Source organism: Heloderma suspectum, chromosome 4 (genome assembly GCF_057233095.1).
Source record: "Heloderma suspectum isolate Gila_16-S chromosome 4, 16-S_ref, whole genome shotgun sequence".
Classification (NCBI taxonomy): domain Eukaryota; kingdom Metazoa; phylum Chordata; class Lepidosauria; order Squamata; family Helodermatidae; genus Heloderma; species Heloderma suspectum.
The window spans coordinates 87,654,131-87,678,788 of record NC_139461.1 but is presented as its reverse complement, the minus strand read 5'-3'; the positions used below and the strand labels follow the sequence as shown (position 1 = coordinate 87,678,788).

Sequence of the window (24,658 nt, the reverse complement as noted above, 5' to 3'; positions counted from 1 at the left end):
TTGACAATGTTCCTGGGGACAAAATTTCTTTTAAGAGTTATGCTAGCAATTATTTTGTTACTTGTACATCCTTTTTTTTTTGGAAGATTCTGCATAAACAACCAAGTAGTTAGGGAAATGACTTCTCAGACACGTTATTAGTTGTACAGAACAGAAATCTATTTAATCTTGGATCACATACTATGAAAGGAAATTACACACCAATGAGCACAACAAATTAGTATTTCTCCAAAATATTCCCCCACTCTACACACCAACCACAATTATTTAACACTGAAAATACTGCACTGTGGAATGGAGATAAAAAGCCCAAGCTATGAATGGTGATATCTGGCATTCTAATGCACACAGAACTCACACATGCAAGAGCTTCTTCATTTTCTTAAATTGCTTAACAAAGGTTTCTTCTCTGAAAGGAGACACCCATTTACATAGCTCTGAAACAGGAGCTGCAAGTTCTCTACTGATTGCTGTGGATACTGGATCCAGCCTCAGTTGTTTCAACACTTATGAATTTACTTGTTTACAACTTTATACAGCTCAATATCTCACAATGGGCAATTTCAAATTAACATTTGCTGCATGGTGACCACTTCAAAACGTAGTTTGGTATGGCTTGAACAGCATGTAGAGCTGGTTATCTGTAGCCTCTGACAATACAATTACCCAAATCCCCAGTTCCTTGGATTTTCAAGCTTGACAGCAGTGGCATTACCACAAGGATGGAAGTTACATTATGATCTGTGAATGCTGCTATGAAGTAGGTTTTTAAGCTGTCAGTAAGTGGCAAATGTGTGTCTGAAAACATCCTGAGTATTTCAGAAAACGTGCTCTTTGTTAAAAAGTAGGAACCCAAACATCCCACCCAGAAGAATTCCAATTCCTATTTCATGTATTTATATATACACACACACACACAAATATTCCATCTGTCACAGACAGGCAACCATAACTTATAAGTAAGCTTGCCTAATTTGGTTGTGTCCTGCACATTCTTAAACATAAAAATATAAAACAGCTGTCACTTTGGATGCTAGATCACTTCAACGGTATTTCTCTGTGGGGGGGTTTTTTACTGTTGCTTTTCAAATGCAAAAATCAAGTATATACCTGGAGAAAAGACAAAAAAACCCTGTACATTAGCATTCTCCCACTTCAGAAATTTTAGTAAAATAAAGTTGTCTTGTTCTCATTTCTTTTGTTGAACAACAAAACCTGAGAATATATATATTCTTCCAATAGAGGCTAGGAGCCATGTCCCACTCATTTAATATTATTTCACTTAGCTGATGAAGCACCGTCTCAAACAGTTTCTAGTAACGTGCCTGAAGTTTATGAAAAGATTTGTATACAGTCATATAGTTTTAAAGAAAATGAAATGCAGCATTTTTTAAGTAGTTATGCATCGCTGTATAAGGGTATTAAATTATATACATTTATCAATGTATATAATTCTCATATAATAATATAATTCTCATATAATAGTATAATTCTCAATGTAATATAATAGCTCAATGACATTTCAGTATTTTAAATACATGTGTTCCCTTCAAGGCTGGGAATGACTTCCATAAATAATATCTAGCGATGATATGTAGCCTATAAGGCTCTGTACTAGAAGCGTCATGATAATCCATGCTAATTGCATCACTGACATGTGGTAAATGTCACACAGATGAAGACAATGAATTAGGGAATATGCAGGTGCCATGTGATTATGCAATTACCATTAGCTATTAAAACAATTATACCACCAAGTCACACTTTTTAGTTTTAAATGTCAAGAGGAAAAATAACCCAACACACTGCATGATTTTCACAAATTGTAAACACAATAACTGGAGTGGGCTCAGCCCTAGTATTTAGTATGTAGATCCGCAGAAAACCATGGCTTCTAAAGTCCCAAACCGAACACATCAGCAAAACAAATGGCTTAAACTAATCTGGGATCTTTAGTAAAAATAATTATTCTAGGATTACCCCTGAACTCATTTCAGTCTCTTTTTATTTGTATGACGAAAGGAGTGAACCAAACATTTGAGTCACCTGCCGCCCAGGATAAGTGATGATAAACAATGATTGCCATCTCTGGTACATAAAATTCACAGCAGCAGAATCACTATGATGCTTTACAAATGTGTGAGACAGATGCAAGCAAATGCCTTTTTCCATATAAACAAGGACTGTCTCTGAATGATGGCTATTCTGAATCATATCTGGATCTTGACTGTTTAAATGAACCCATATGAAGCAAAAACATGCATCGTTTCCTACCAAGCAAGACCCACCGACCTATTGTGCCAGAATGAACTATAAACCCCATTTTTATTAAAGCTTACACAGCTATTATGGGCTCCAAATTCTTTTGCAATGAAATCCATAGAGCAAGCTGGAATGCATTTTTCACCACCAGGTTGTACTTCATTGGAACAATCTGTGACTACATATGCCATACCATTACAGTCACAGCAAGAAATTTATTTGGAAGCATAGAGAAAATTACTTGAGAAAAGTATGAAATACCATCCACTAGATCCTAAATAAGGAATTATGGATCAGGAAAGCTCAACACCATGTTTTGCTTCTATAATTGGCTTAATGGGCATTTCAAATTGTTGTGAAATAAGAAAATACACACAAATAAAGTGCAACTTAGTCCTGATTTAAATGTGATGAGGCTGTGTAGAAAACGCTTATCCATCTAGCCGCCATCTCATTCAAAAGGCGCTTACTGAATGTGACAGACCAGGGCACTTGCATGCAACGTTCCTATGCCCCATGGTCTGAAGCTCAGGTTAGTGCACCCCAACATGTTAATGTAGCACATTCGTGTGCTAATGGATGCTGTATACAGCCTTTTGAAGGAGATAGAAGGCCAGATACATTCCTCATGTCCTCAGTACATCTATATCAGGTTTCAGTTGGCTTCTTCAGTTTGCTTGCAAACTATCTGCCACCAATTTCTGACTTATGTAAATTAGGAAATTCAATATTGACTGCTATTCATCAGCAGTTAAAATTAATCTGCTCATTTAAGCCTAATAAAGCATTAATAAAGTTGCAATGCAGAGGCATCTATGAATCACCCAATTTTTTCCTGCAGACTTTGTTCTTAACAGATTCCCTTATGAAATGCTCCTGCTGGAGAAAATCCTATGTTTTAAAAGCACACTAGCCGGGCCGCTGAAGAAAAGGGACCAGGGGAGCAGAGGAGAGGGCAGAGAGATAATGTAACAACTGCAACTTGGTTTCATGGAGCAGGTGCTAAACTGCCTTATAGACATATACATTTGAAGAAATTAAACTATTCTAGTAATAATTAAACATAATACATACTTGTTGCTTCCCATTCAGATTTACTCAAGGTTCCCTAAGAACAAAAGACATGTCAAAATTACGGACAGCAAGAATTCTTTAATTTTGTACACAGTGACAAACTTTCTTCCTCTTGCTTCATTTTAATGTTTCAGTTATCAATGACATAACCTCTCTACATTTTTTGGATTTCAGAAAGCCAAACTATGCTCCACTGTACTTCAGCATTCTCCTTGAAAAAGTAAGATTTGTAAACATTGAGAAGCCGATCCATGAGTGGGCTGAAAGGAACCTCTCGTTTTAAAAAGGGTTGGTTTATTATCACTTTAGCAATAAAGGATTGGAAGTTTGATTATGGATAGTTAAGAGATGTAATTTCTCTGGATAAAGTAATGACAGTTTTTTCATATGAAGAAACTGTAAGAAGGAGTGCTCCTTGAGGTATAGAAATAGGGTTATATACCAGGTATCTACCACACAGTTGCTATGCTATCTTTGCCCTGTGTTCACAGCACTGACAAATACAATTATTTAATATTACTATTATTAATAAAGAATTGCAATTCAATTTCTAAAGTGCATATCTGCATCTGGTTCAAACCACTTGGGCAAAACACTGGTTTATTTTATTACATTCTATACTGCCCAATGCCAGTTCGCAAAACAAGACTTAAAACCATAAAACACAACATCATATAAAAACATTCAAAAGAATTAAAACAGAGTAAACCTAGAGTAAAGATCAAAGTAAAAGACCGCAGCAGTGCAAAGATCTTAAAACATACTAACACCTTTTTTTTTTTTAAACTGAAGGACTAAAAAGTTGAGAGGAAAAAAAGGTTGTCACCTGGTGCCAAAAAGACCACAAACAAAGGTGCCACGAGAGCCTCTCTGGAGAGGGCATTCCACAACTGGAATGCTACAACTGAAAAGGCCCTCTTCCTAGTAGCCACCTGCTTCACCTCAGTTGGCTGGGGTACCTGCAGAAGGCTGCTGAAGATGACCTTAAGGTTCTGGCAGGTATATAAACATTGGACCAGCGTCCCAATACAGTTGCCCAATACTACAAGAAGGTATCCTCACCAGGGTGCAAATATGCCCTGTAACTTTCTGCATACATTAAAGTGTGTTATCTTAAGTGGTAGCTAATCAGTGTTATGGCAGGCTTGAAGACAACTACTTGCCTGTGCGAAGCAACACATGACTCCAGAAGAGGGGAACATGAGATTATGCAAATTTAACCAATTACTCTTCGGTGACATGCTACACATGACTTAAATTAGTATGATATGGGTTGGTAGGCGAGTAACTTATCTAGGCTAATACTTTTTATAGGTTTATTTATAAGACTGTTCTGTACTCTTGAGCACCTTAGGTTATGACTAAAGACGGCTGTCCATCTTTTCAGGAATATTATCTATCATTTTCTAACTCCGGACACTAAATAAAGGGAGAATACTACTACCCTCTTGCTTTCAATGCTCAGAAGTAAAATAGCAATTTTAAAGAGGCTAGTTCCTGCACAAGCAAACACCACCCTGTAAACTCTGCAGCTGCCGTAATGCTCAGCCACACAGAGAAACTAGTAACACATTATTATGACAGGGGAGTAGTTTCACAATTCTGCAGAAACTAGACAAAATAAAAAAGCAGGGTGGGGAAGGAAACCACCTTCTATCATTTGGACATTGGCCATGAATTGTGATGCTGGGCCCCTGCCACTGCAGCAGCCTTCGGCACCACTCCTTGTTCCAAGAGCAACTTGTGTGCTACATCACCTAACATATGGCCACCAATGAGCTTTCAGAGCACTATCCTAAATATTTTGGTTCTGTGGGCCAAACCCACGTGCATAGATCCCCCAGTAATGTTGAGGTGGAGAAAACAAAAACCTTGAATTTGCAGAGCCACATCCAAAATAATCTGGTCACGGGACAGGATACTGCCATAACTGCAATGACGCAAGCAGTTACCATGCCTTTGGAAGATCTGACAAAACCAGAAGGGAAGCACCAAAACAGGATGGAATGTGAAAAGTGAATGTGATCTCAAAGGTGCCAGGTAACATATTTTATTAACAAGCCCGACACATTTTGGAATGAAGAGTTCCTTCGTCAGGGGCAATCCAAGAACAGGCTAAGCCAGCTTCCAAACATGGTAGCTATCTGTTACACCATCAAGGCCCGGAGTCCACATTTAGACTTCTCTGGAAAATCTGGCTTTAAGCTTCAGACCTAGAAATGCCATTTAGCAGATTCTTACCAAAGGCAGCTTTGCTTTTCCATCGTTCTTAAGCATTTCTGCATGCTCATAGTCCTCTTTCTTATTCGAAACTAACCTGGAGCTTTCATCAGCAGGGTATTTCTGAAAAACAGGTAAGACACAATTACCGCAAATATAGCCACAGGCCATAAGAATAAGGGAAACACTGGTGGGTGCCCATCTCTTTGAATGTTCAGACACAAGTGTTTTAAGTTATCCACAGACGTGCCAGATTTCCTCTTCCTTGAGCTGGGAGGCAGCTAGCAAGCGTTGGTAAAAAAATTATGTATTTCTTCATAGTCACAGTAATTGCTTTACCTTGTAAGCAGAATATTTACACTTCAAATACTATTTACTGCTTAACCAACGAAAGGGATTGTGTCACTGACACCTGGACCTTGCACTGTATTTATTGTTTTTAGGCCACCTTTAAGGCTAAAACCCTGATATCCCTCCTTTCTTCTATGATGGAACTCAGGGCTCCCAAGCAGTTTTTATTTGGCAGCTTAGCTTCAGCACGGTCTGCACAGGCAGAAATTCATATGCTGGCCCAAAAGCCTTTACTTCAATTAGTCCCATTGGTTTCCCATTGATAGTATACTTCTACATGTATGCACAGGATCACAAAGTGGTCACAACAGCAATGTCCTGTACCCATACAACATCTTTTATATTTGTAACGGTCATGCTTTAATTAGTACTGTTTTACTATATAAGTAGTGAACTACTTATATAGCAGTACAAGTCCAAAGTCTTGAAATGAAGTGTTAATTCGAAATACATTAATTTAAAATCATGTTCCAGTGATATCAAAAGAAACGCTCTACCAAGTGAGCGTGTCTAAGGTAAATGTGTTCTGTGCACTGTTTTGCTATTGACAGACTCCTCAAATATACGAGAGTAAGCGACACAAAACACAGCAAACAATACACTATTCAAATGCATACTATTCAAAAAAGCAGATAAACAGTTGACAGGACTGACAATTACAGAAGGTAGCTATGCATTTAAATACGAACCTCCAATGCCTGCATTTGTTGTAAAAGCATTTTATGTTCCTCATTCTTAATCTTTTCTTCATAAAACTCCCGAAAAGTCTTTTTGTAGACTAGTTTCATGCAATACTTCTTTGCCATTCTACAAAGAGTACATTTTATTAAAAACATTAATGCTTAATTAGCACAAAGTCACAAAATTACAAAGCATTATCTGTTTACAAACGCTAGTTCTGTATCACAGTGACACCTTACAGTCTGAAGGAAAATTGCAGTTATTCTTCTATAGGCATCTTACACCTCATTTGAATATACAGCCATTTTCAAAATTATGAACGTACATTTAAAAAAGGAAATAGAATGTATCCAATATATATGTTAAGACAATATGAATACAGCTATTGAACCCCAACTATAACTTCAACTATACTCTCAGACTGCAGCTGAGAGGGTTAAATATTATAAGCTAGTATAATTATGAAATGCGGTAATGCATACTTCAAGTGTACTTCAACCATCAGAAGTTATGTTCTCTCAGTGTAATGTGGAGTTTGGTGATACATCAGACTACAACTATGGACATTTTTGCTAGCCCCTTCTAATACGTTATGAAAGGCCTGGCTGGTCACAGAGCAGAAAACCACAACTGCAGTGAAATGATAAGCAGGGGAGGGTGGGAGGAGGCAGCCTGGCACAGGACACAAGCAGAACAGCCACACAGTAAAGAAGAAAACTTTTGCATCCATGAAAGAGCTCACCATGGGGATATAGAACTAAAGCTGTAGAATTTCCAGAAATGTTGAAGCCACAGTGGGGAAAACACACATTTTTCTGGAGGGGGTTAGGAAAAAACAGAATTCTTTGGGCAAAATAGAAAAATATTCATTATTACTTTTTTTAGGGCTTTTTATAAATCGCAAGTCATTTTGTTGCTTTAGGATAGCCTTCCCAACTTGATGATGTCCAGATGTTTTGGACTTCAGCTCCCATCAGCCCCAGGAAGCATGACCAATAGTCATGTAGTCCAAAACATCCGGAGAACATTAGGTTGAGTAAAGCTGCATTAGGAACGTAAATGATATGTATAACTTGTTTTGCTCATAAAATTATCATTAAAATTAAAAACTTTTAAGGGTGCAATCCTATGGCCACTAGTCAGCGGCTAGACAGCCATAGGATAGGTCAGTTCCCGGGAACCAACCTTCACCCTCTGCCTTGTAGCGCAGAGCAGCAAAAACGGGGCGTTCCTGGGTGTGTGCTGGGGTGGGGAAGTTGGAAATCCGGTACGACACATCCAACGAGTTGTCTGGCCGCCGCTTCCTACCCTCTGACTTCCCGTGGCTGGACAGCCAAAAATCAGCTCACTAGCCACAAATGCACGGAAGGGACAATCCCCTCCACACTTCTCCTGCCCTGCACTGGACAGGTGGTCACCTCTAAGTTCGGAGGCGGCTGCCTATCCCGGTAGGATTCCTCCCTAAAAGTACTTTTAGTAATTACTGTCTGAATAAACTATATTTTTAAATGTAATATACCAAACATGATAATTTGATGAGCAAAGCAAGTTATACATAATACATTTTAGGATTATATTTTATGTCTAACCAGAGGGACTTTCAGCAAGTAGTCTCTGAAACATCTGAATCATCCTAGATGCCAGAAAAGGCAGGAATAACTGGAGGCTGAGGACTAGTATATAGCATTTGTTCCTGTTTTCAAGGAAGTTTAGGGAAATTCCTAATCCTATTTCTGTTTGTGGAGTGGAGGTTAGGCAAACCTGGTCTGAAGGGAAAACTACTGAGATGTTATTTAGCTGGGAAAGATTCTCTTACCTATTAGAAAGGTAAGCAACTATATTTAACTTAAAACCTTTATGCAGTCTCAACCTATTACTTGAAGAGTGACATTTTATTCACTTTTTAAAATAATTTCTGTTAATGAACATCTTATTCATAGCTGATGCAGCATTCCCTAGTGGCAAGGTCTAATTGAGAACTTTGTTAAAAAATGTGGCAGTGAATTCCACAGCCCAAGCCTCAAAGTTAATTCTTTTTTTTAAAAAAAGAAAAATCAGTGGAATAATCCACATGCTGTTCCGTCACATCTGGTGGCAGTGGCAGGATATCCTACAGTGTTTCTTTTAAACGTGAGTTTTAGATTAGAATTATTATTATTAAATGACTGCTACAGTATCTCAGCAAACAAGCCCAGAAACACAGGACTCTATAGAACAAAACTCAAAGTGTCAAGAACACACATTTTCTTCCATATTATGACACTGTGACTCTACTCACATGATGAGAAACTGAGCATAATTTAGAAATAACTATGCTAGGAATTTTACAGAGGATTAAAAAATGTTTTCCCTCAAGGCTTCATTATTTCCAGAAATTTTACATCTCTAGTCTTTCTATAAAAGTCATCTTATTACACAATGTTTAGAAAACTTTTGGGGGAGTAAAAGCTGGGTAACAATATATAAACACCTAATCTTAAACATATTACTCATTATTCCAAAAGAAAATATTTCATAATCCAGAGCTGTTCAATTTCTCTTTTTTTCAGAGAAAAAAAACAGAAATGGTCCTTAGGAAAAAAAATATGGAAGAACCCCCACCCTCCACCCCCAGTTTTCTGTTGTCTTTTCCCCAGGCCTTCACATCACTATATAGAACCAAGCACATTGGCTTTACCATCCATGTCAGGTCCTTCCCAAATCAAAAATATAAGGAAAAAAAGAGGGGAGCCAGAAGGGAGGCATTAGGGAGTATCAAGTTATCAAATGCACAGGCTATCAAGGACCAAGCTATCACATTACCTACCTCATGGATCTAAAAAGCAAACAGAAGGCATCAGTAGCAACCATTTCTAAATTAATAACAAAACAAAGTTAAAAAAATAAAAACTTACTCTACCAGCAATGGAAAATAGACCAGGAATTCTGGGACATTAACCACTCCTTCCAAGCTGAAATCATACTTGCAGCCAAACAAGGGATAATCCCCCTTTGTCTTCTGAAACTTTACTGTGTATATTTCGTTTCCAAATGAGTCTGTCTGTGAAGCTTCAAGGCGCTTTCTATAGCAGCATATAAAAATGATATAATTACGTTTTTAAAATCCACAAAACTAAGGCTATTCAAGCTCCTAATTGTTTTGATGAAACTGAAGCACAATATGACCTGGCCAAAGATCACTATCATCATTAAAGAAATCAGACACATCCAAATAATGATATAATCTTGCCCCATAGTTTTTAGAGCAATAACAGATTATCTTCCTCTATGTCAAATATATCACTCAAATTATTTCACCATAACTCATTTTTATTCTCACCACAGAGAATGAGTACAAAAAGATTAACCATCCTTAATAGCTATAAATATGGCTTTTAATTGCATGGGTACAGTTACTGTCCTTCTGCAGCTCAGTTCTGATCATATTATTAACATGTATGGCAGATCCGAGAGACTCTGCACTACTTTCCAGAACACCCACATTAATAGCTGGAGCATGTTTGGACTAGAACCCACAGGATGCTGCGCAAGGGGACAAGAGGGGTTACTTCATCATAGTCAACCTACCTTTGAGGTGCATAAGTGCTACAATGCTGTTGTGTAGTGCAAGGGGCAGTGCCTAGTGAAAAAGCTGCTTGGTGCTGGTGGTGCAGACAGCCATCCTAGCATAAAAGCACAAGTAGAGCTCACACATCAGGACCTGATTCTATGCATGGCCACCTCAGTGCAAAGGCCAATACAATAAAACCTTTCTATGTGCTGCTTTGCTGCACAATGGGACAAGCCAACTGTGTTTCACATTCCTGCAGGTAAAAGTAGACTTCTAAGAATGGCAAAAAGGCAGGCATCAGGCCTACAGGATGAAATTTTGTGGCCATATGCTTTAAGGGTGCACTGGAGGGGAGAGGGTGGTAATGCAGGATATCCAGATCCTAACCATGTTATTTAATTTTAGTAATTAAAACATAAATGTTATAACAAAGTGCCTCCTGTTGTCAATTATTCCAGTTATTCATTGGCCAGAACAGTGGTAGCAGGCTCTTTCTTAGTGAGCAATACACTGGCTCCATACTTTACCTTGTACTTCCATATGTAAGAGGGCTGGAGACTTATTTAAAGGAGGAAAAAAGCTGAACATTCAAGGAAGGGGCCTGGAATTGTCCTGGCTGGTTAGGAATATATACATTTTGTTAAAGCCATTCCGTCTGTGTTTTGCAGAATGGCAGCGGTCTTTCTTTACGTCATCCACTCATTGACAGAATCAGATTTTTTTTACCAGAATTCCGTTCCACTTGCTGTAATGCACATTAGCGCTAATGCGCACTTGTGAAAATGTGTTAACCCGCATTATTAAATGTACATTAGCACTAATTTACATTAACTAATGTGGATTAATACACTTGTGAATTAGTGCAAATCCCCCTCAAAAGAGAATAACCAGTGTGCAAGTCAGCGGAATCCACATGACTAGGAAAAAAACAGTCAAACTGAAAAAAATCCAAACTCATCTGAATCTGTCACAGATTTCTCTGACATTTCAATGGCTGGTATTTTGGATAATGTTAGAGAGAGAGCGCTTATTCTTGCTCATTTCTTAACTGCTGCACGACCAAAAAAAAAAGACAAGAAGGAGCTGCAGGCAACGGACGTAAACAACACTACTTTCAAATGAATAATGTGGGTGAGTGGTTATTCTCCAGTGTTATCAGTATAACAGGAGTCCTTCTTCTAATCAGTGCCTTACACACCTATGTTTGTAAATATTCTGCTTGAAGACTATATACATTCAGAAGCAGCAGAGTTCTCACCTAATACTTCATTCACACACACTTACACAAGTTCATAGCTATCTGGAGTTGTGCCAATGAAATATCCTCCACAGCAAAGTTGTTCACATGCATTTTTAAGCATCATATCAGCTTGCTCATATGTCTCAAATGAATAATGGCATACAAACTGACAGCTGCAGATGTCAAAATACATCTTCTGATCCTTGTACTTTTTAGACAGAAGTTCCTGAGACAAATACAAGAGAAAGTTTATGTTTATGCTAGATAGGAAAGGAAAAACAATTTGCATTATATCAGCATGCTACATATAAACTAAGAGGACCAACCCAAAGAGTTTTGATTATCTTTCTTCTCTTTCCATCTTACAACTTGAAAGTTAAGCTGCTGTAGCCCCTTACGCCCTACCACCTATAATATCAATTGTTCCGTTAGGAGGTAAATGCTAAAAAAAAACAGGTAATATTTGCTGACAATACGCACTCCCCTCTCTTCCTCTCATATTTCTCGGAGGACGTACACGCCAGAATGTCATGTCACTTCAGCAGATTCCTGATTTGTTTACCAGTACTCAGCAATGCTGGGAGTGGCAGTCCAAAACAGCTGGCAGGAACCAGGTAGGGGAAGGCTGTTCTATACCAATTAAAAACACACACAAAATCACAAGTGACTACAAAAAAGAGTACAGAATGACTATACCTTGGTGCTGTCCGCAGCTATAAATTCTGCACTGAAAATTCGGTCATTCTGACGGCCACGGTTTCTCATATCTTGGTATCGTTGTTCACACTGTTGTACGGAAATATCAGCAATATCTATTTTTTTAAAATCATAATAAAAAAACTTCAGAAAGGTATAATGGAGATGAAAGCAGTCATACACCAGTGTACATAAACTGGAGACTTATAGTACAATACTACACATGTCTACTCAGACATAAGCTGCACTGAGATCAATGGGATTTAATCACAGGTAAGTGGGTATAAGATTACAGCCTAACAATGCAACCCTATGTATGTCTACTTAGAAGTAAGTGCTATTAAGTTCAATGGGGATTACTCCCAGGTAACTGTACAGGACTGCAGCCTAAAAGCATTAGATTTATATCAGGAGCTGCCTCTTTTCAGCATGTAATTCTTTGCCAAGGAAACTGCACCGGCTACCTATTCCCTGCTGGGCCAGGTTTAAACTTTTGCTACTAGTGTATGAAGCCCTAAACAACTTGGGACAAGGATACTTGAAAGAGGGCCTTCTCTCTTCTCAACTTGCCTGGTCACTGCGAGTCATCAGATGGGATGCTCCTGGTGGTTCTGCATAGACCTACGGCCCAGTTAGGAGTCCACCAGGAGTACAGCCTTCAGTGTGGTAGCTTCCTTTCTGTGGAACTCCCTGCCTCTGGAGGTCAGGCAGGCACCAACAATGCATTTTTTTCCGTGCCTCCTGAAAACATCTTTATTTCAAGACGCCTACCTCAATTGGCCAAACCTGGTTTTATTGGCATTCATTTTTAAAAAACTTTTAATATGGTGTTTTATTCCTTTTAACTTTTATTTTCACTGCTCCAGAATTTGTTTAGATGTGGAGTGGTATATAACCGTTGTAAATAAATATTTGACAATGCTTAACACAGTTACCCAAACTGAGTTTTGTGTAGGGTGGGGGTGCAGAACTACTTTGGGGTGGGGCACCAGATCACCCCCTCCATCCAGCCCCCTGTGGGCCATATGACATCAGGTGGGTATGGCAGTTGCTCCCTGGCCCAAGCCCTAAGGGCATCTCCCACCCAGCACTTCGACCAGGCTTTGCTGAACTCAGGCTTTCCTGGACAGGGAAGCCCAACACTCAGCAAAGCCAAATTGGACTAGCCCTTGTCACTCTTCCAATGGGAAGCGACAAAGACTACCTCAGCTCTATCCCATCTTTAGGCACCCCACTTCCTTCCTGCAATGGGGGAAGGAGGGAGGGCACATAAAGGAGAGGCAGGAGGGAATCAGCCTTGTCTCACCTCCTTCCCGCAATGGAGGATGGAGGCAGGACACACAAAGGTTAAGCAAAGGGGGACTCAGCTGCTTTGCACGCCCCACTTCCTTCCCCCATTGAGGGAAGGATGCAGGGTGTGCGAAGGAAAAGGAGACTTACCCACGCACAGGGAGAGCAGCCACTTTCCACAGTGCAGACAAGTACCACGGCCCGCTGCACCCATTCCCCTGCTGCTTTGGCCAATCTGAGATAACACAGAGGGTCTGCTGCTTCTGTGCGCCAGCAGGGGAATTCCTATCAGCAAGGGGATGCCCTCTGAGGAGATGCCTCCAGGGGGTGGGTCTTGGAGCCCAAGCCCTGCTCTCTGGAGGAACCTCAAGGAACTGTGCAGGCTGGATTGGGGTGCCCCCTGGCCTGAAGGTTCTGCACCTCTGATGTAGAGTATGCTAAAGTCTCATCGCACATAACCAAAGCTCTTTTTAAGAAACAAAGAAAAGCAACTTCAGATGGAACAACTGTTCAAATGTAGGATTTAAATATTTGACAAGCTGGAGAGGGTTCAGAGGAGGGCAACAAAGATGATCAGGGGACTGGAAACAAAGTCCTACAAAGAGAGACTGAAAGAACTGGGCATGTTTAGCCTTGAGAAGAGAAGAATGAGGGGAGATATGATAGCACTCTTCAAGTACTTGAAAGGTTGGCATAGAGAGGAAGGCCAGCATCTCTTCTCGATCATCCCAGAGCGCAGGGCACGGAACAATGGGCTCAAGTTACAGGAAGACAGATTCCGGCTGAACATCAGGAAAAACTTTCTGACTGTTAGAGCAATACGACAATGGAACCAATTACCTAGGGAGGTAGTGGGCTCTCCCACACTGGAGGCCTTCAAAACGAAGCTGGACAGCCATCTGTCAGGGATGCTCTGACTTGGATTCCTGCATCGAGCAGGGGGTTGGACTCGATGGCCTTGTAGGCCCCTTCCAACCCTACTATTCTATGATTCTATGACTTAGGAATAGTTTATATGTCTGCCTTAAAAACAATGCTGAGTCACATTCTTGGATGTACTCAAAATAGTAAAAACATAAATATTTGATTAAGCACCCTCTTTTTTGTAATAAGACATCTTCTAATTTGAATTCTTATTACTGTGAAGACAATGAACATCAAGCAGCAGGGTTTTCTGTGGTTATGCCCACATAATAGAATGGCATGCCCAAGTTCACCTGGCCCCATCACTGCTCACCTTTTTGCTGGTGGTTAAGACTTTTCTCCCAGTGAGTATTTTTAAATGCTATAAAACTGGGTTTTACCAGTACTGACCCAAGACACTTCACTCCTAAAGCAGAATCCAAACGCCCACCACAACCACCGCCAAAACTTTGAAGAGTCTTGCCACATGATTCAGACACCAATTCTTGTCTTCCTCTATTTCCTTTCCCTTTCATGGTGCTGCCTGAAACAGGTCATTTAACCCTGCTGCATGGTTGGGTTGGCCCAGGTTCTAAAATGCCTACTTTTTTCTGTTTTAGTTGTACTACATTTTGCTGTGATAATTTAACCAAGGCTATGCAAATTTAAAATAAAAATAAGAGCAGTTTCCATTTTCCTACACCATCAGAAAATACCATTACAGGATCAAAATGGAATCTCTATACCAGAAACTGTGCATTTCCCCTATAAAATTCATTTGTCTTCTTACCTGTGCACACAAGCCTACTGATTCTGCCTTTTCTCCATTTCAGTAGGTCTCCGCCTTTGCCACATCCCAAGTCTAAAACTGTAATGTTTTGCTTTCTCTGCCGTACCTTGTCAAGGAATTCACCTGGAAAATCAAAGAAACATAATATTTAATATTCTTGGTAATATTCATAATATTCTTCGTAATTCTGAGTATTTTACAGACTCACAGGTAATTTAAATATCAAAATGCTGCACTCCATTTAAAAAAGGAAGAGAAACTCACTTGTTTGAGACATTTAGAGAGTGGAAAAGGCTTAAAAAGTGAAATTCTGCACTTGCTTACTCAGAAGTTTTGACTGACTGACATTAAAATTGCAATCCTATGCTTGCCTACTCAGAAGTAAGCCTTACTGAGTTCAATGGGACTTTCTCCCAGATAAAAGCTTATAGAATTGCAGCGCAAGCAGGCATAGTTCACAACATGGGAATTTTTCTACTACAGAGCTTAAATGTTGGGAAAGTTACTTATTCCTGAATTCTCAGCTTTCTAATTATAAATTTTAATCTTCTTTGGATATTACTAATTTGAACTGGAATGTACCTTTGCCATCTCTGAAAGAAAGGTTTGATAAAAATATTGTGATTTATATTGGTGACTACAATCACAAGTTTTACAGCCCATGATACTGGAACCCTGACAAATGTAGCTCTCTGAATTAAGCATTATATAGCATCAGTAACTACTATAGTGCTGAAGTGACATACAGAGCCAAAATGTGAATTATAGTACTTATTTGGCTTTAGATACTAGATTTCCTATTTAGGGTTCAGGAATCCAGCATGAGACCTGCCCCACCCCAACTAATTGCATCAATAATGCAACTTCACTTTCTTCCAAAGATGTGAATGTTTGAATATATGAACACACCCTAAACTTTTTTTTAAAGTAGTCATACCAATGAGCACACTTTTGATCCAGTTGTTAAAATTTCGGAGATGGAAAATGCGACTCATACGACGTTGCTCCAATCCAACCTCTTCAAGCTTATTGTAATGTGCTGCTACAGCTTCTGTATGCTGCTCAGAAACATCAAATACAAGATTAATCAAAAAATGTTAGGCTTTATATACATTCAGTTCATACTTAAGGCATACAGCATCTCTGGACCCAAAAGATTAATAGGCCATTACCTCACCATCCCCACACCAACCACACATCTAACTTCTCATTCCTTCAATCTTCCTTAATGGCAGCAGCACCTGCACAGTCAAGGATCATACCAACAGCCAATAAAAATAAACTTTCCATAAACTTCATATAAAAACAAGCCTGCTTGCTTGCAGACAGAATGTCTGATTGTGATCTGCAGTAAAATCTCCTGGTCAATCAAGGATCTTACTTGAGGTGGCCATAGGGAAGTCACCAGGGGTGTTCTCATGTAATGCTAAGCCATGGTTTAGCGCTACATGCATGAGCAGAAAGCCCACCCAAACTCCTGGGTTGTTTTGCTGGCTTGTTTAACAAACCAGAGTTTATTTTAAACCACAATTCCAGGTTCACATGTAACAACAATTCAGGAATCCACTGAAGTGAACTGGCAATCTGGCTTGTACCTCCTCCCAGAAACATGAGAGGAGAGGAGAGGAGCACACGGGCTCCTTTCTGCTCATGCACGGAGCACTAAATTATGGTTTAGCATTACGTGCGAAAGCTGCCACTGTCTGAACTCATTGTTCGATGGTGACTAACACTTGTAAATAAGTTTGTATAGTGATTAGCAGTGTAAAAATAACATGCCATAGGTAACCCATGTGTTTACAAATAACTTCCTTCTTTAAAAAGTTGAAGGAAAGATCACATAAATATAACTGGATATAGTCCTTAGTATTCCAAGCAAAATTCTCTTAAGTTTCAAAACACAGCATAAGCAAATAATTAAATACTTCAAGCAAATAAATAAAGAGTAGCCTTGAGTTTGATTCAATGATGTCCCCACCTTGGTAATGCTCAATAATCAAGACCAAGCTGCTGCTGAAATACTCACTGCTTTCTTTTCAGAATCCAATTCTCTCTTTACTCCTTTTCTGCTGTTAGGAGCACTGACTTCTCTTTCAGTCGTTTCACAATAATCTTTATTTGTTTTATTATCTTCCACCACCACAACAGTCTTTATGTCAGAGTCAGGGAAAGTTGCTCTATTTGCTTCTTCAACCACGTTCTTTCCATCCTCTGTAAACCTAGCCTAAAAAGAGTGTCAGGTTAGGATGTAAGAAATCCAACCTTCATGGGTCAGCCAAGAAGCTTGATCAATTCACTCTGTCTCAGCCTACTGCTCACATTATGAGGTTCAATAAGACCTTTGTACACTCACTACTGCACTGAAGTTTTTTTTCTCAATATGCATCCCGCCATTTCATCTTGCACAGCGTGGTTAACATAGGACAGGATCCAGTTTAGTCATTCCATGTATGAAAGGACTCCAGGATACAGCAGAAGTTCCCCACTGGAGGGAGGGGATAGAAGACAATCTTTGCTAATTCCCCTTCCTCTGGGTCACCTCTAATACTGCTCCAGATCAGCTTTTCAGAAGGCATAGGGGGCTGCAGGAAAATTTCAAAGTTCTCCTCCCTGGCTCCTTCCTCCAGCACAAGCTCAACACTGTTGAGTGCTACTCTGGATCCAACTCACTGTAAATAAAAAACAAAAAACCTAATACCATAATTTTTAAACAACCAAAATACAATAAGCAGCGGGATTTCTTTTTTTCAACTACAAAACTATTTCTGGAGGAAGCAAATTACACAGAAGGCAAGCCAAAGCCCTACTAAAATAAAAATGCTTCAAAAGGTGACAAGGAGGAAAATTTGGACCTCCTGGGGCAGGGAGCTCAACGTCATGGATTCTGAAACGGGAAAGTCCAAACCCTTGCTCCAGCTAACTACTTCTCTGACAATAGCCTGCCACTTAGCAACTTGAATGCTACCTAGGGGTTGGCATTCCACTCAGTTGACCAGTCAAATATTGCCCACTGACAGCCTGCTATCTGACTGTTGTCAAATATTCCATGAACCCATGATGCCAATAATGCTTGAAGAGCTAGCCTCACGCCTTTAAAGCTGATTTGCTTTTTAAATAGTGGCTGTTTACTTTTGCTTTATTTCTGTTTTAAAGTTTTCCTTACAACTGTAGGCTGACCTTGGTGCTCCAAGATAAAAGCCAATGGGAGGAACTGAAGCCAAAGGGAACCATTCAGTAACCTTTCTTAATACTGGTAAAAATTTAAAATGCATTACATATCTTCAAATATTAATTCTATTGTTTCACAACAATTAAGACATTTGGTTAGTAATTAGCATAAATATCAAACCTGTTTAACTCTGAATAATTTTAAAACATGAACTAATAAAAACAATTATTCATTAATATTTCATTGTTCAATTGACAAAAAAGTGTTTTCACTGATCCAACACTCAGTCCTAAACCCACCACTATAATTTACAGGCATACACTTGACAGTTATACAACACACACAAAGTATCAAAAGTTCCATACATACTCAATTGTATATCTAGTTGCAATGCCACATATTCAAAGTAAAACCACTATGGATGTGCAATGATGACTACCCATCCTATTGAGTTATATTTCAGCAAGCACCAATTTAAGGAAAAAGTATCTGGAAGAATATGAATCCTGTAAGAATCCAAACTATTCTCTGAGAATTTTCTTTTCATAAATTACTGTATGCACATATCTACAATGCATGCACAACTCCTGTCTACAATGCTGAACTTGCTTAAAAGAACACAGCCTCGTAGTCACCTTTCTCTTTTCATGATTTCCTTCAGTTTCATCACCGAAGCTCTTCTTTTTTGGTCCTCTGTCATCAACAGCGTTCCTATCTCCCATTTGATCTTCATCACAATGTCTTTTATCGGAAGTTTTATCATCATTTCCAATTACAGAGGAATCAGCCTTTACACATTCAGAAGTTGCACTATCAGCTTCTTCAATTTTCCTTCTTTTTCCACTCTCTAGTACCTCAGTCATATTGGCCAGAGGTCTTATTTTCTTATAAACAGCTACAAACAGAAATTATTTAATTGTTACTGCTATTGTTAAGGCAAGACCTCAGACACAAACCTCAACTATACTAGATACCATATTAACAACATTATAAGGTGGGTATTGACATTGACCTGGTTCATACATCACAGCAAAAAATTATGGGTTAATTAACCCACAAACTACCAGCGTTGCATGGTGCCTGAGGTTTTTCCATGTCGTGCAAACCCAGACACCATGGACTAATCATGGGTTAAACAACCCAAAGTTAACCTACAACCCATAGCGCCCAGAATCACATGGAGCAACCTCCAACTGGGCTGATCAGAGGTGGCATATTCAAAATGGCGGCAGCACACACCACTGCAAATCATTGGCTAATTAAACAACTATTTGCTGCCTTTACATGTGAATGGGGCCATTGTGTTATTTTGTATGTTCAAACGAGTTTGCATTATATCTAAAGTCAGTATGTTCAACCTAAGAATTGGGTCATATTCAACCTAACTTGATTCTGAGGGCAGCATCCAATATTGCTGCTTCATTCCTGTTGTTTGTGTTGCACTTGGGACTCACCATTTGCACAACAGGATCTGGCACTTCTGACAGCAATCCCAGAAACGAGTGGAAATGCCCCACTCTGGACCAAGACAGGTCAGCTGAGCTTCCTCTTGCAACATCTGCTACCTGCCCCATTCTGGAAATGTGTGTTTCACTCATTTCCAATTGCTGCAGGATCCACTAGCTTCCAGTTGCACTAGCAATGGATCCCACTAGGAAGCAGGCAGTGTTGGATGCTGCCCTCTATCTCAAGCCTGATCAAGAAATTATTCATTTGAACATCCAGCCCATCTACTGAAAGAGACACAAGGTGGCATCTTTAAAAAAAAAAAAATCTATGTGAGTGCAAGAAAATAACAAATGATAAAGCCCAGTAAAAGCAACAAATATTATAATAATCTTAAAACCATCTCAGTTCATCCAACTTCCCACAAATTCCTGTGGGAACAAATCTCTCATGGACATCCTCCTGACAAAGAAAATGAGAGGCTCATTGTTGGACAACAATAACAGGCAGTATAGCAAGTTTGTTATCATGCCTTCTTCCAGATTAACCCATTCCATTCCCCACACCCCTAACAGACACTCCACATTCTGTAGCCACTGAGCATGCGCAGTCCGCATTGGCCTATTTTGGAGGAGAGATTGCACTCCAAACCCCCAAGTATTTTTGTACTTGTGCAAACCTTGAGCCTACAGACACCTCCCTCCCCTTTCTCAGTGGCCCCATTTTATCTATAAACCTGTCAGCACTCATCAGCTGAGTTAGTAATCAGAGTGTGTGACTGGCATTAACCAGCCCTACGCATGCTTACTCAGAAGACCCGCTAAACTCAGGGGGGATTACCCCCAGTAATCGTGCATAGCATGAGAGGCTGCCTACACTTCCTAGGGAGTCAGCCGAGCAGGGGGAGTCCCTACTTCTTGCTCTATTCTGAGGGCTGGAAACGGGAGCCTTCAGAGCCCACTCCCGCCTATTTCTGGCCGCGAGAGAAGCGCAGGCCCTTTCTCTCCCTCCCTCACACCCACCCACCAGCATCGCGAGGTTGCCGCGTTTGAGGCCGAGCGCTTCAGCTGCGGGCAGCCCCTTTACTTTCGCCCTCCTACGCTCGGTCCAGTCGTTGGCCATTTCAGAGCACGCCCGAAAGCCTCTCACGCACCACGATGGGAGGAAGGGGGAAAGCCCCGATAGTGTTATCACCGGAACAGCCACACTTCCGACTCCCCGTGTAGAAACAGCTCCTTCTCTCCAGGCCTCACGGGGGGGGGGGGGGGAGGAAGCTACCGTGGAAGCAGGGGAGCCGGTTGGTGGGCCCGATCCCACACTGAGCGAGGCGCGCCTCACTCTGCCTGGCGCCTCCGACACCGGCGACGCAGCCCCCCGGCGGCCCACGCCCACCTCCTCACCCGCCAAAGCTGGGTTTCCCTCTCGGGAAGCGGGCGCCGGAACACACCGTTTTGCATCCGGGCTCATCGCCACCACTTCCTCTTCCTCGAAAGGTCAAGAAAAGTAGGCGTGCGTGCCAGGCGCGTCTTCTTTTCCAAGGCCTAGTAGGAAATGCGGCCCGCCGGCGGGCCGGAAGAAGCGGGAGGACTACGAGTCCCAGGGGAACCTTGCGGCGAGCATGCGCACGGCCCCGGCCCTCGCGGAGGCGGGCGGAGGGGCTGGGACGGCAAATGGCACGTTCCCAGCGTGAGGGTCAGCGGAGGGCAGGGGAGAGGTGGGCCTAGAGCGCCCTGGTGCTGTTCTGCGCCTGCGAGGAATGCTGCTCTCTCCCGAAGGTAGCGTGGTGGTCTTCATTGTTACCCCCTGGTGGGGCAGACGCAGGGGACGGGGCCGCTTCGCCCCTCGTTCCCCGCGCTCCAGTGCGTGGTGGGCCTTGGCCCAGTATCCTTTGTGGAGTGGGGAGCTGAGCGTCCTTCCCAGAGCTGAACTCTGAAAGTGCTTGCCGGAAAGCCCCTCCGAGCGGGAAAGCCGAAGGGAGGCGATGTGGCTCCGCTGGCTGCGCCCGGCGTCGCCACACCCACTGAGCGCGACGCGACCATTTCGGACGGGTGGCCCGCAACGGACTCGGCATGTCAGTCGCTCTTTAAGCCGGGGCTTTGCTCCGCAGGAGGGTCGCAACAGCCGCCCCCTCTAAGATTGCGGGAGTTGCCTCAAGCCGGAGCCCCCACAAGCGTCACGTGAGAATGGCTTGCCTTGACACGTGCTCTACGTTCTCTCGGGAATTGAGGAGCCTGGAAATTGCCCCCCCCTTAAGGCCCTTGTGCTCCCTCTCACCCCCCCCAGGTTAATTTGTAGGCCCCTGTTCCAAGGATCAGCCATGGCTTGGGCAAGTGCTTTTCTCTGTGGTGGCCTGCATAGCAGGGAGCAAAGTGTTAATACTGTGCCTCTTCGGACATGCTTGATGCAGCAGTGAGCAAGCTTTTGAATTACATCAGACCTCTTTTTCTGGCTAGAGATTAAGCAAAAACAACAAAGTGACCCACTTTGGGGGTATCTGCACGCTTTCTAGGGAATAAGCACCCCTGAACGATATAGTCCCAAATAAAGGGGCATAGAATCAGATTGGTGGCATCCCATCTATCTCCCTGTGGAAATAAATCTCTCATTGCTGTACTTCGTATGCTAATGGCTATACATTTCGTCTGACACTTAGGGAGTAATCCTATGTTCCCTAGACAGTGTCTGGGGGAGATAGGATGTTTTGGTTTACCTGCTCCAAGCTCGTAGACAGCACTGCGAGCACGTAGCTAGGAAACCGTGCTCCCCGCCCCCTCATAGCTCATGTGGAAAGAACTCTGCTGCTGCCTCAGTGCTCATAACACAGAGCATGGAGGGGTGAAAACAGGGTGTTCCTGGGGGTGGGAATGGGACAGGAAGCTGTTTTAAACAGCTTCCTATGTGGTCTCCAGCCCCATTTCTGCCCTCTCTCCAAAGCCGCACTTAGATGCACGAAAACGTGCATCTAAGGCAAAGTGCAGGGTGGCTGCAGCACAGATTCTGTGCTGCTTCCATCCTGCATTGGATAGGCGGCCGCCTCCAACTTCAGGGGAGGTCGAAGGCATCTGTCTATCTCTGTCAGATTGCGCCTTAATATTGTCTTCTGTTGTGGCCATTTCAGGAATTATTTCAAAATGCTTGATGTAATTGTTTTTATTTGCTTAGACTGGAAAAGGGAAATGCCATATTAACCATCTATATTTGTCAGCCTGTGGCTCTGCCAACTGATGTCACCAGAAGACTGACCTTGACCGTGTACAACTTGAAATATAAACTACAGAAGAGCTCCACAGCTGTGGAGGTGGCCTTGCCACTGCCATTACAAAATGAATATTGATTAGGCTTGTTTTTCCAGCCACTGAATGATAGAAGATACTAAAGGGCATAATGTAGGGGCTGGGGAACCTTTAGTCCACGAGGTCTCCCCAGCTAGCCTGCAGAAGCCTTCTCTAAAGCCCCACCTCCTTCTCAAAGCCCCCTGCCCTTCAGAAAAGGGCAAGCGCAGCCAGCTCCACCATCTTAACATGCCTGGGGCATCTGGAAGTGGTGGTTCCCAAAGGCTCCATGTAGCCCTCACCTTTCCTGTTGGGAAAGGCAATGGGCACATGGAGCCGACTCCAGGAACTTCCCCCTCAACCCACCTGGAGCACTTTGGTGGTTCCTCAAGGAGTATTGCAAGATGGAGCTGCTCTGGTAGTATCCGTGTATGGATGGGGTGTGACTGTGTGAAGGGCAGCCCTGACCCTTGCTGGCATGTGGCCCCAGACATGCGTTCAGGGACTCATTGTGGCCTTCAAGACGAAAAAGGTTCCCTATTCCAGTTTAGGAATGTAAAAAAAAAAAAAACTATAAAATTTGGCTTGGTTCTTTTAGATGTGTCTGACGAGCATAGTTGAGTTATTGCGGGTGAGGCTTCTGTCTTGCCACATGCTTTTAGGATTCATTGCATTATAAAATGCAAGAGAACAAAACTAGCAGAATAAAACAGAGTTAAAAGCAGTAGTAGTAGTAGTATAACTGCTATATTTTAAAACTGATTTAAGATTTACCACATGTCTGCTTAACCTTTCCACATTTTGCAGAGCAGTCATTAGACCTGGTATGCATGTGGCAGAATTAAGAAAGCATTTTCAGATATTAAGGAAGAATACGGTCTTCAAAGTTAGTAGACTGTTTAGACTACTGGGTCAAAACCTGAATTGGGTTTGAAAGATAATGGTGGAGTCAGTGTTGACACTCAAGCATGATGTAATATGCTTTCAGGGACCTATCTCCGTTGGGTGAGGTATACATATAGTCATCAGCTGCAGAAAACGTGATAGTTTACCTGGGGATTGCAGAAATGTAAATGATGATTACTAAGTCATGATGAAATAGGAAAAGCTCACAGTGTTCTCACCTCGTAGAGTCAGTGAGAACCTCTCCTGTCTACCCACACAGTCTTGGCTTTCAGGTACAGCTATGAACCTGGAGGTCCTGGGGAGGCTGTACGTTCTCTTCACTTGCAAGATCTGCTGGTAATCATTACCTCCACCTTGTCTTAGTTCAACCTTGGTTGGTTCACAATATATAATCCTTCATGCATATGGACTGTATAAATACAGAGATAATTAGATGAAAAAGTAATGCTGGGTATTAATCAGTATACCAAACTCATCCTCAGCTAGTCTATCAAACCTATTTAATAGCAAAAGTACCCTCCAGAGTCTACCAAAATGGTCCTGAAGAGATAAGGATTTGTCTGGCATCATCCCATAGGTCCTAGGACCATCTGCTTGGAATGAAGCATACTTGAGAGCAGCTCTGCTCAAGTTGAATCAGATGTCAAATGGCCACAGATTTGAGGCAATCTGACACCCTGCCTTGTATAAAAGGCACAAATATCTAAAAGGCACAAATAATCATAGTCAGCAAAGAGACTAGCTCTTCCCAATCAGCTTTACAAGTGGTCATTCTCATGCCTTCAAGCACACCTTATATGGCAAGTTG

At 41.6% G+C, this 24,658-nt stretch overlaps 2 protein-coding genes across 10 annotated transcripts in view; one reads left to right on the top strand and one right to left on the bottom strand.

The window, feature by feature from the left end:
- Nucleotides 1-134: 134 nt before the first annotated feature.
- RNMT (RNA guanine-7 methyltransferase) lies at nucleotides 135-21,160 on the bottom strand. Of its 6 annotated transcripts, none has more exons than XM_084849930.1 (12): nucleotides 21,120-21,160; nucleotides 18,862-19,121; nucleotides 17,084-17,281; nucleotides 15,995-16,115; nucleotides 15,058-15,180; nucleotides 12,075-12,190; nucleotides 11,423-11,604; nucleotides 9,483-9,650; nucleotides 6,597-6,714; nucleotides 5,578-5,679; nucleotides 3,337-3,370; nucleotides 135-1,110 (listed from the first exon to the last, which is right to left on the bottom strand). In XM_084849930.1, exons 1-12 carry the CDS (start codon nucleotides 21,127-21,129, stop codon nucleotides 1,073-1,075), a joined length of 1,470 nt encoding a protein of 489 aa, XP_084706056.1. In that variant the 5' UTR covers nucleotides 21,130-21,160; the 3' UTR covers nucleotides 135-1,072. The 6 variants fall into 6 exon arrangements, with proteins under 6 accessions (XP_084706056.1, XP_084706057.1, XP_084706058.1 ...); XM_084849931.1 differs by having other exon boundaries at nucleotides 20,826-21,146; XM_084849932.1 differs by having other exon boundaries at nucleotides 20,951-21,146.
- A 144-nt stretch (nucleotides 21,161-21,304) lies between these two features.
- MIMS1 (mitochondrial inner membrane scaffold 1) overlaps nucleotides 21,305-24,658 on the top strand; it is a 20,543-nt gene continuing 17,189 nt past the window's right edge. The window contains exons 1-2 of one of the 4 annotated variants that reach the window (XM_084849947.1): nucleotides 21,305-21,447; nucleotides 24,076-24,186. The gene's annotated coding sequence lies outside the window, so the exon portion shown is untranslated. Of the gene's footprint in view, nucleotides 21,850-24,075; nucleotides 24,187-24,658 lie in introns of all 4 variants that reach the window. The other 3 variants (XM_084849946.1, XM_084849944.1, XM_084849943.1) reach the window with 3 other exon arrangements.

Coding starts and splice junctions, on each gene's coding strand:
- RNMT (XM_084849929.1), bottom strand. CDS start 21,139: ATGAGCCCGGATGCAAAACGGTGTGTTCCGGCGCCCGCTTCCCGAGAG. Junction 11,605..12,074: donor TAGCTGCGGACAGCACCAAG/GTATAGTCATTC, acceptor TATTTGTCTCAG/GAACTTCTGTCTAAAAAGTA. Junction 1,111..3,336: donor ATCTGAATGGGAAGCAACAA/GTATGTATTATG, acceptor TCTTTTCTCCAG/GTATATACTTGATTTTTGCA.